The 12,056-nt window shown below is 35.9% G+C and overlaps 1 protein-coding gene across 1 annotated transcript; it reads left to right on the top strand.

Moving 5' to 3' along the window:
• The first annotated feature begins 1,061 nt into the window (after nt 1-1,061).
• Nucleotides 1,062-10,920, top strand: anxa4 (annexin A4). Its single transcript, XM_056737286.1, has 13 exons — nt 1,062-1,221; nt 2,373-2,417; nt 3,119-3,206; nt 5,772-5,866; nt 6,747-6,860; nt 7,469-7,559; nt 7,880-7,959; nt 8,095-8,151; nt 9,694-9,787; nt 10,065-10,160; nt 10,241-10,299; nt 10,374-10,496; nt 10,649-10,920. The coding sequence occupies exons 2-13, from the start codon at nt 2,409-2,411 to the stop codon at nt 10,706-10,708; spliced, it is 966 nt and encodes a 321-aa protein (XP_056593264.1). The 5' UTR covers nt 1,062-1,221; nt 2,373-2,408; the 3' UTR covers nt 10,709-10,920.
• Nucleotides 10,921-12,056: the final 1,136 nt, after the last annotated feature.

The raw sequence follows: 12,056 nt of genomic DNA, 5'->3' as shown, positions 1-12,056 counted from the left end.
CACAAAAAATATTAAATTAATCTTCATGACAGGCTTGCAAAACAATATTACTAAGAAGTGCGTTATGGTTACGGGTTTAGAGCAGCTCTGCTGTAATGATGAGACGCCCTGGCAGATGTAATTGTTTCCAGCTGTATAACATGATGCACTCGTTCTTTATAACTTGTCCTAAATGCTTCTTTTAAAAGCAAACTGTACCACGTTGAAGAACTATACTGAGTGTTCAGGCTGGTTGTGTGTGACCACATGCAAAGCTAATGAGCGAGAGGTATAGTTGCGTAACATGGGCTTGTGGTCAATTAATGGCTGTGGCCGAAACTGCCCCATATAGCCCATGCAGGAAGAGTTTGGTTCCAAAATTAGATAACTCCGTTTAAAAAAAATCTAAAAGCATAATTTTTTTACTGTGCATTACAATTAATATCAATCAAACTGCAGCTGGTTTGTTTTGATTTAAGCCATAAGAACTACACAAAGTCATCTCATTTGGAACCAAACTTTTCATGTATTGTGCACTATTTGAGGGATCATTTATTTGGTTGTGCAGTGACATTTATTTTGTAGCGTGACCTCTTGTCTACTTAAAAGCTACGTGTTTCTTTTTCTGTATTCGGGCCAAGTGTGTGAACCAAATGTTCACATTTATTGAAAACAAAATTGAGATTTTCTTAACTTTTACAAAACTACAATTTTGCCCTGTTTTTGGATTTATTTCCGTACTTGTTTTAGAATTAGCACAACGGAGTATTGTACAAGAATGAGTATCATTAGTAATTTAGTACAATATAGCATCCGTGGTCCTACTTTCCATCTAACACCATTGTAAAATAGACACTTTGTTAACTATAATACATACACTCATTTGAACTACATTTGGTGCAAAAACGAAACCAAGAAACTTTTGAAATGGACTACAAACAAATAGTACTGAGAACCACAAGCGATCTTATTTATGTGATTATCACCACAGCAGGTCATAACCGTTCCATCGCTCATCTCAGCAAGCTGAGCAAATAATAATAAAAGAGGAGTGGCCGTGAACAGGAACTGTAACACGATTCAGTCCACACGAGAAGACAACACCCACCAAAGTTTGCAACAAAAGTCAGAGACATTCCGGCTGACCTGCGCGTCCACTCACACACTCTCTCTCACTCACTCTCTCTCTCTCTCTCTCACAGCGTGAACGGGTTCATCTGCGTAAATCCAGCGCATCATCAGGTAACGTTGAGACTTCATTCTGTGTTTCATCTATTCTTGAATCATCATAGATCGCGCTCGCTTTCATCCGCACTGTAGTAAATGTGTGTGGGGGTTTTTGTCAGTTACATCTGTAATTTTAATATCGAACATGAAATGTGAGCGTTAAACTTGTTTAGAAAGAGTATTAGTAGTTTTGGGGCAAAGTTTTTAGGTGTGTTCGACGTCACGCGGCACTTTGCAGTCCTATCAGGGCATGACGTCAAAGTATCGCGAGAGCGATTCAATTTATACGTTTCGATTTATATTTCTAAACACGTTTTTAAATAAATATGTGTACATATTTTTGCGTGTTAAGAAACAAACACATTTACGAAAAGGACGTTTTTGCTTCAAATCTTTTAATACAAATAAAAAAGCAACGCGAGGCAAGGTGCTTTGCATGACAAAATATAGAGACCGCAATGTTTTGCAAATGGGCTAAACGTAAAGTATGAACGTCTTCCAAATGAGATCTTTCTGACTGCATTGAAAGCGTTTTAATATAATACGTCAACATGTTTTGTAAACATTAATCTCGTATATAAACTGGCCATTTTAATTTAGGACATATGCTGTATGTGCATCATAAATTATTGATAAATGATTGACCCTGTCAATGCACGAGCACAAAGAAATGAAAATGAAGATATTGTATGACGTCTCGGTTCTCTCTGTGAGTTTATTGTTTCTAAAGGAAAGCTGACACTAAGCAGCAGGCTGGTAATTACCAGTTTAGCCTCTTCTGTTTAATGAGCTGCATTGCAAAGTGGTTACCATTTTGCGGAGCATTATTTATTTAACAGTGTCATGCACTATTATTAAGTCAAGCTCTCGCCTTCTTATATTTCAGTCCAATAAAGACGTTTGATTTGGTCTATCAAAAAGATAACAAGAAAAGGTCATGTCATGTGGTGTAGCCCTGACCTTCAGTCAGTCCGATGTGAGATTTTGAGCTGATCTGTTCTGACCCCAGAATGAATTTGGATATTTTTGGACACTTAAGTTAGATTGGGTATATAAATGCCATTGGACACATCAAAAAACATAAAAACAGCATATTTAAATGTTTGTAGTTTACAAAGACAGATATCAAAGATACAAATCATATATGGCTTGTTCATTTGTTTCAGCATTTCCACCTCTTCATCACCAGATCCTTCATCGCAATGGCAGCGGTAAGAGGCTTGTTTTGAATGTAAAGAATTTGCTTAAACAATGTTACTATATGTCTGATATTACATCTACTGTATGTCAGTTCAGAAAACATCTTTATTTTACTATTTGTTGTTTCCGTGAGCACATCCGACACATTGATATATACAACTAGCAAACATCTAGCAAATCCAAAAGCAAGTAAATTGTATCACATTACACAGACAATCAAATAAAGGTTGACCCCTCTCTTTGAAGCCGTTTTTCTCCTGTATTTGTATTTGCATATGAAATAGATATGTTTACAACCAGCTGAGAGTGAATTGTTTCTCATGATTTCTTCTGTGCTCCAATTTCTAAAATTGGTTTTGTAGTATTTTCTTTCATGAATTTATATATGAGATGCATTTGACGGTGGAGGAATAATCGATAACTGCCCAGGATACAGGGCGACTCATTCAGAAACACTTGAAAGCATCCCATGATGCACCTTGTGTGACTGATCGACAGAATGACCACCTTGTAATCTTAAACAGTTTTTTTTTCTGGCTAAATTTTCTGGATCATATTGCATAGTTGATGACTTTAATATGACTTTTATTCTGAAATGAGGAAAATAGTAATACATAATGAGTAAGTGTTTAGAATAAATGTAGCTTTATAGAAGCTAGATTAATTTACTAATTACGTCCGTGTAAAGACTCCTTTTGTTTTGTCTGTGTAGTTGGGAAACCGTGGAACTGTGACGGAGGCTTCAGCCTTCAGTCCAGATGAAGATGCTCAGAAACTCTATAGTGCTATGAAAGGAGCTGGTGAGTGATTGAACAAATCAAAACCTTTCACATACTGATACACAGTCGCTTGTACATTTGGGTTTAAAATGTGATATTTATAATATATAACAGAAAAATACAAATTAATTTGTCATTTACTCGGCCTCATCTGGTTCAAAACTATTGTATTCCGTGGAACACATATTTTATATTTTTGAAATGTGCATTTGTGTTCCAATAATGAAAGTCAATGTTAGCTTACCAACATTCTTCAAAAAAAACTTCTAAAAGTCTAACATGTCTAAAAGATGAAAAATATTTTCATCTTATTCATCTTATTTCTGTGAAACACAACACAAGAAGTTTTTGTGACTATGAAACGTATGTTAGGGACTGAAAGTTTGAATAAACAATTGAATAAAATGAATTGGTGAATTACCAATTTAATACATTTATTGACAGACCTCATTAGCCGGTTCTCCATCCATTTGCGAATTTAGCTTATGCGCAAAATGGAATATCTCATAAAACGTTACCAAATAAGCAAATAAGTTTCCATCCAACTAGGCACGGTCACTTCCTAATAAACTGCCACAAAATATCAGTAAGAGAAGCCACTGAATATAATAATTTTCATGTATAATAACACTTGCGCAAGCAGACGGTTACGGAACACGATGAATGCGTTGCTTTTGTAAACTGTGGGAAACACAGTCGAGGCAGAAAACTTTGACGACTTTGCTCAGGCATTTAAGATTGACATTGACAGTTGTGTAACAAGATCAGTCATGTTGTTAGTGCAGTTAGGTGACTTTTTGAAGGAAATTATTGGAAATACGTTTCCATTATTCACATCAACCCTTTTCCGCAAAACCACCTCAAGCAAGCGTATTTTTTTGAGAATTATGTTTTTTTTAACTAGAAAACTAGCGTTTCTTCAAAATGTGAATAAAACCAGAGTGATGAAAACCCGCTTAGATCAGATGGAGACCACTGCTTGTTTCTTTCTTTTGTCGGTTCGTTCATCTAAAGGCATGGCATTAGTAGCCAAACCTCACATCCTTGCATAAGACTTCTGCCGCTTTGAATAAATGACAATCATCACATATCCACTGCGGTTGCTATTTAAATGACTTCTAAACCTATTATCCTATTTAAATGTTTTACCCTTCAGACCAGACATCTAAATCACATCTGCATGTCAGCTGACACCTGTGGCTCAGCAGGGCTTTTCCAATACAAAGTAGATGTTGGTCCTTCAACAGACCAGGTCTTTCCTCATACTACTTAATCTTACAACAGTGATATGACTGTTCCTTGGTGAATGCTACAAATACATTTGTGTAATGAACTTCAGCTGATGTTTAAGACACACACACACACACACACACACACAGTGGGCCTATTAAATGCAGGCTTGCTTATGGGAATTCAAGAAGTATGGTATGAATCATCTGCATGTGATTCTGTGGGATGTGTAAGTGTGCGTTCCGTTCAATGAATGAAATGCTGCTGTTGCATAATCAAGCATGTGATTTCTTTCCAGTGGTCTTAAAGGGACAGTGCACCCAAAACTGATTTTCACACACAACACGTATAATCAAGTATGCTTTTTCCTTCAATAAAAAAGAGAAGTACTACTACTTAGTACGGTACATTTTTTTCTATGAAATGAAATCAAATAGTGGCCAGAGGCTGTTAGGTTACAAAAAGCCTCAACCGTATAATTTGAGAGCTATATTTCTATATTATTCTGAAGTCAATACCATGCATTTGCTTAAAGTGATAGTTAACCCAAGATGAAAACCCTACAGAGCTGCAGACTGTCCCCAAAACGGTCAAAAATATTCATTTGCGAGTGATATTTTTGCAGAAATCGGCACTGGTGACGTCCAAATTTACTCATTTTAAAACTGGATGCTGCTGGACTCCCACACACAGCGCATCGTGATAAGAACATTAGTGTTTATTGTTTAAGCCTAATTTGTTCGTAAATTATGTTCATTTCAATTTTTCAAAAGAATGATAGAACGACTCGAAAACAAAGGACTCCTTTGAACAGATTTATTTAAAGTCCCAGTGAAATTAAAAATGCACACCCCTGCTTTCATGAAATATTGCAGCGTTTATTCGTGTGGGTCATTCTCTTTTTAAAAATGTTGTGCCCTCATAATCTTTTATCAACTTAATAATTGTCATAAATTGAAATATTGAAAATCTCCTTTTTAGAAATTAATATGCAAAACACGTCTAATTTTGAGCCAGGAAAACCAGACTGGAACTTTTTGATTTAAAAATGTAAGTTATTGTTACGTGGCTCTTAAAAACGATTCGGTTTCTGTTTATTCAATTCTATTGTTAGGACCAAATAAAAACAATGCAAGTCAATAGTGACCAACGGTTTACTGATACCAACATGGTTCAAAATATATTTTTGGTTCTGCAAAAGAAAGAAAGCCATACAGGTTTAAAATTACACAAAGGCGAGTAAATAACGCATTTACATTTTGGGCTATCCCTTTAAGGAACTGACTGAATTGCAAATGTAATTTAATTTCAGTCTGTTGCTATATTATATTAATAAAAAAATGACATTTCTTTCAGGCACCAATGAGGCAACCATCATTGAGATTCTGCCTCATCGCACTATTGCGCAGCGCCAGAAAATCAAGGAGTCTTTCAAACGGACCGTTGGAAAGGTAACTTTACTCAACAGCTAACATACACAACAACATCTTCTGTTGGAAACTAGGGAAGCTCCCATGTTCTTATCTCTTGTTCCTTATGACAAGAAGGGAAACCATCAGGTTTATTTACTTAAAACCAGGTGATTAGATAACTTTGTTGACAAGTCTGTAAACTGACAGCAATGGACAAAGGCAGAACATGTATGACCGATAACACACGCGGTCATCCGGCCTCAATCATTAGCCCGTCATGTAAATGCACACAGTGAGGATAGATAGTCCGTCCGTCTTATCTCAAGAGACATCCCTGGTATTATGAGTGTAATGATAAAAGAGGATGAGTGGAAAGAAGCTGTGCTTTGTCTCCTCACAGCCTGCATTGATTTTATTGTACTACCTGTGGGTTGCTATCTATTAATCTGTAATCAGTCTTTACATAGTAACACAGTAACCATAAGCCATGTGAATGAGTCCAGACTGTCAGTAAAAGTCATGGCGAGGTCTTGCTTGCATACGTGGAGTTTATTGACTGTTTGCCCTGTACAGTGAGGAAGAGTGAGTCATTGTGGGAGAAGTCCTGGCCGGCAGACGGTCTGTAGACTGCAGGCCTCACCCAAGCTTACTCTGTAGAGTAACGCTTTCAACTAAACATCCTTTCTTAACTTAAAACACCATTCTTTCATTTATGTTTAGAGGTGTAAAGTATACAAATCAACTCTTGAAACACAAGGTTTATGAGAAGTGTTAAAGTTTGCTACAGTGTGTCTGGGTGGGATGTCGTGCGGTTTTATTTTATTAATGCAATATAATTCGCTTTGGATAAGAGTGTCTGCCAAATGCATAAAATGTAAATGATTCGAGCGCTCTTTTTCCATGTGGGATGTTTATTCAGGATCTAATTGATGAATTGAAGTCCGAGCTCACCGGAAACTTTGAGAAGGTCGTTGTCGGCCTGCTGATGCCTGCGCCGGTGTACGACGCATATGAACTGAGAAATGCCATCAAGGTTAGTGAGGACGAGTGATACCTTGAATATATTGTCATTTTCAACGGGGCATATGCACACGGAGCGATGACGTCCTTCCGCTAAAATCTCTGCCAGCTTGTTACGTCTGGCGCCGTAGGGAATAATGGCGTTTCGCTTCAGGATGCATCGTCATATATCGACAATCAAAAAAGTAAAAAACTTCAGGGGATCTGTTTCAAGGTACATCAACAAATATGTAAAAAAGTGAAAGTGAACTTTTGCACTCACTAGAGGGATGATCACAGAGGCACTTAACAATGCTCACCCGTTGTGCCGAAATTTACCAAAAACATGGTGAAAAATCTCTTAAGTGCTATGAGAGCGTAAGTGACCTAGCTCGCAGCAATTTAAGCGGAAGTACATCATCGTCCCGTGTGTCCCGACTGTTTTTTACATAATACATATACATGTACACACACATATTTATATATATATATATAAATTAAGGAAATATTTACATATATTTACTTCTATTAATTTATAATTTAATTATATAAACATTTATTGATTTTTGTTTAAAAAATATATACATATACATGTTTTATAAATACAAAATTAATATTTAACTTTTCCTTCACGTTGTTTAGGGCGCAGGTACAGAGGAAGCCTGTCTGATTGATATCTTGGCCTCCAGGAACAACGCTGAGATAAGGGAACTCATCGCTACTTACAAGAAAGGTTCTTTTTCTAGATTTGTGATTTCGAAAGACAGTTCAAGATATAAATCATTATTATTAGTTTATAAGATAAACTTCGAGTATAAGCTTCTTTTAAGACAAGAAGACTGTTTTAAACACACTACCTGTGTAGCAAAGAAACATTGTTTGAATATGAAGAGTTTGAATCCAAAATGAGAGAAAGCCATAAAATCTCCACCCAAAATACAGTTAACACAATAAAACCATGATTTTTGAACAATTAAAATTTTTGGAACCAAACTCTTCATCTACTTTTCTCATATTGTTGTTTTTATTTCATTTACGAAAAACATCAATCAGAATATGGCAAAAGCCTTGAGGATGACATCTGTGGAGACACTTCTGGAATGTTCCAGAGGGTCTTGGTCTCTTTCCTCGCGGTAAAAAACAACCTTCTGTCCTTTTTATTTGTGAAGATGAGTTGCTGGTTATGTTTGCCTTGCAAACCTTTCCCATCCGGCCTCTGCAGGTGTGACTCCCGAGATCTAATCGGTTTTATTCTGCTTTGTTTATAGGCCGGCCGTGACGAAAGCTTCAAGGTAGATGATGCTCAAGTTGCCAAGGATGCAAAGGTGTGGTTTTCTGTCGTAAATTTGGTTAGCAGGCGGTTTTAATAAGCGCATGTTCATTTATGGTGGTGTAACGGGTTCTGACTACCTTAATCTGAGAGATTGACTGTACTTAATCCAGTACGGATGTATAGATGCATGTATCCAATTTAACATTTGCAACATTTCACTAGATGACAACATAAGCCCTCAAAAGTATTTGGATGTTAAATGAATGCCACTGTAATGAATGGAATACTATGTTGTATCTGCAAAAAATTACTTTGCGTTTGTAGCCATTTTCGGCAATTACTTAAAACATGCCAAGATGTTTATATTGGATGAATGTAGTCTCCTTAAATTACCAAAGTGACCTAGCAGAGATTTTTTTTTTTAATATCTCCTTTTAAATTTAGCTGAACATAATTACTCGTTGCTTTATCATTCAACATAAATATATGTGACCCTGGACAACAAAACCAGTTTTATGGGTCAATTTTTCAAAATTGAGATTTGTACATAATCTGAAAGCTGAATAAACAAGATTTCAATTGATGTATGAGTTGTTAGAATAGAACAATATTAATCTGAGATACAACCGTTTAAAACTCTGAGAGCACTAAAAAATCTAAATATTGAGAAAATTGTCTTTGAAGTTGTTAATCAGACTCACTGTAGCAGGACATCCACTCACAAAAATAAAGTTTTATATATTTAAGGTAGGAAATTTATAAAATATCTTCATGGAACATGATCTTTCCTTAATATCCGAATGGTTTTTGGCTTTAAAAACATTCGATAAGTTTGACCCATACAATGTATTTTTGGCTTTTACTAAAAATGTTCCTGTGCTACTTAAGATATATATTATAGCGTATACTATCAAATATTTCAAGTGTGCATTATATATTAAGCCTATAGCAAAGGCTAAACTTATGCCAAATGTTAAATGGTTCAATGCAGTAAACAAAACAGAAGATGGAAGAATGCGATATAAAATTTGTCAGATAAACTTTTGGGGCAACTGCGTGTTGTTAATAGAAGTAGTGAAAGTTATTCTAGTGATAACTTTTACTAAGTGATATACACAGCGTGGTCAAAATGTCTGAGACTACTAGTATAGGATACATACATTAAATAAAAACGAATTATTTCCTCTGGACCTGCGCTATATATATATATATATATCAGGTCATATGTACCTGATCTGCTGTAGGGTTTTTAGAGATGAATCATGTTGTCCCAGCGCAATTTGAAAATTTCCCAAACATCACCTTCAGTGCTTCAGTGGATGCAAAATTAGACCTTTTAAATGTTATTAATTTGTTCACATTTGATTTGCATATATTTTATGTTTTTTAATAGCATTACATTTCTGTTTGACATTTAAATTTTAATCCTAAACTTCCCTCACATTTTTCTCCACATTAAAAGAAACGCAAAGAAAAAATTCAGATTATGAATTTGGTCTCTTTGTGTAGATAAAACACGGTCATGTTATCATGTAGTAATCATTAACGTTTCACAGAAGGACATGTATTGATCACGTTCATTATTAACCAACAGGACATCTTTGAGGCGGGCGAGGCTCGCTGGGGAACGGATGAGGTCAAGTTCCTCACCGTTCTGTGTGCGAGGAACAAAAACCACCTTATTCAAGGTATCTGTGACCCCCTTCTGTGACATCAAAACAGAAATTCATTATTCCAGGATTACTGTATCAGTACTCAACTTCTAGAAAATAGAATATTGCACCACCTTGTGGTGACTGAATGTAAATGTTTTTTTCCCAAAGGTACCGGCTTTTCAGTACACTATTACTGTTATAGAAATGTAAATATAACTCAAAATGCAAAACAATGTTTAATAAATAGTATGCACACTATATAACAGCAGAGTGCTTCTGTTCCGTTCTAAACGTACGTCGTCCTTTTCAGTGTTTAAAGACTACCAGAAGATTTCAGGACGGGACATTGAAGAGAGCATAAAGAGAGAGATGTCTGGCTCTCTGGAGGATGTTTTTTTAGCAATAGGTCAGTCGTAAGCTTCTTCTTCCTCGTTCTCATTTTGTTTCTTAATATTTGCACCTACTAACTTATAAAATGCTTTACAGTGAAATGTCTGAAGAATAAACCGGCATTTTTTGCTGAAAGACTCTACAAGTCAATGAAGGTAAAATAAGTCTGATTGTTATTTCATTTAGCCTTTATCAATGAAATAATGATGTGCGTTTGGGCTTTCCGCAGGGCTTAGGCACCACAGACAGTGTGTTGATGAGGATCGTGGTGTCTCGTGCGGAGATCGACATGCTGGACATCAAGTCTGAGTTTCTCAGGATGTATGGAAAAACCCTGGGCTCCTTTATAAAGGTGACGCTTGTTCACGTCTAAATTGGATGTCCTTGGTTAAAAATAAACAAAATTAAAACTATTGAGAGAATATTTAATAAAAAAAACCGCCACATTTGTTTTGCAGTTTATCTGATGTTAAAGCCATCACTAATCCTTGTTCTGGTTTGCAGGGGGACACATCCGGGGATTACCGTAAAATCCTGCTGGAGCTGTGCGGCGGGGAAAAGTAGGCGAGACGCGAAAGGGCGGCCACGTCCTGCTCGTTCATTAGCGTGATACGCTTTTCAAAGGCCTACAACATTTCAAACACATTCCCTGTTAGTAACCAAACAATGATGTTAAAGAAGAGTGATGGATTGTTTGTTTATTGCCTTTGAACAGTAGCCTTTTATAGATTGGAACGTGAAGTTGATCATATAAATAAAAGGAGAAAAACAACCCATATTGACTCGTATTGATTTTTCGGTCTCACTGGATATTCTTCCAAACTCTGCACACTCACTGAGCTCCATTTATTGAATTACTCTGAGTACAATTTGTTTAATGTAAGATCTATGTTTGTGTGGTTCAATTATACTAATTGTTCGTGGTTGCTTGCACAGGCACATCAGATCTACTGTAGGGTTCTCTGTTTGGCACAATTAGAATTGAAGAAGCTCACTATTACACGATGCAACTTGGCTTCTATGAAAATAATCTAAAATGACACAGAAGTCAGTGGATCATGCGGCACTTTTACCACTAAGTGGCATCATGCTCATACTGCAAAGGAAAAATACTGCTGGGGCTTTCTATGATGGGGACCCCTAAACATGAAAGTGAAGACATCTTTGTCTCTCTTCATTTAAAACACATAGAGAGATGTATTTCAATTAAGTATGCATTTACATTTGCATTAGACAAACGATTCATACTGTTTTTAAAGCTACAGAAAAAGATGAAAAGAAACCCGTTCAAAAGACACAAATCTCAGAAAGTCACCGAATAGCAATGTGAAAAACTGAGATTGCGAGAATGCAAAAACGCACGCAAGTTGTGAAAACAAAAGAGGCTTATTCCATCATATTTTCAATTTTAGATGAAAATCATATCGAGTTATTTAAACAATGTTTTCTTTGCAGTTTTCAGGATCTGCAAACATTGCGTCTTTTTGTTATTTTGACCTTTTGTCCCGGAATTTGAGAGATGTTATCACTAGTTCACAGAAAAAATACAAAAATTATCATTTTTCTTAAACATATCTTTAAATTGTACGTTTAGACAAACAACATTTATTCTACCGTGTATGTTAGCCGGGTCTGAACTCATGATCTTTGCACAGGTCTACACGAAGTACTTTGTTACCTCTTTGCTTCGAAAATGTGTCAAGGTCAACTTTATTTGTTCCTGAAGGTAGATTTGATCTGCAGTGTTTTGAGTTTACACATACAGACACCACAAACATTAAACTTTGTAGAGACTGTTACGACGAATAAAACAATTGTTATTTAATTTCATTTATGTTCATATTAATTTATACTATTATTTTATTGTATAATAATTGTTTTTATAAATCCAATCAAAATCACAGAGAAAGAT

This window comes from Triplophysa dalaica, chromosome 22 (genome assembly GCF_015846415.1).
Source record: "Triplophysa dalaica isolate WHDGS20190420 chromosome 22, ASM1584641v1, whole genome shotgun sequence".
NCBI classification, from domain to species: domain Eukaryota; kingdom Metazoa; phylum Chordata; class Actinopteri; order Cypriniformes; family Nemacheilidae; genus Triplophysa; species Triplophysa dalaica.
This window is presented reverse-complemented; position numbering and strand designations above follow the sequence as displayed.

What these genes read in the sequence shown, in the direction of transcription:
- anxa4 (XM_056737286.1), top strand. An exon ending in AAGTTGCCAAGGATGCAAAG is followed by an intron (nt 8,152 to 9,693) that starts GTGTGGTTTTCT and finishes ATTAACCAACAG; the next exon opens with GACATCTTTGAGGCGGGCGA. An exon ending in GACTCTACAAGTCAATGAAG is followed by an intron (nt 10,300 to 10,373) that starts GTAAAATAAGTC and finishes GGCTTTCCGCAG; the next exon opens with GGCTTAGGCACCACAGACAG.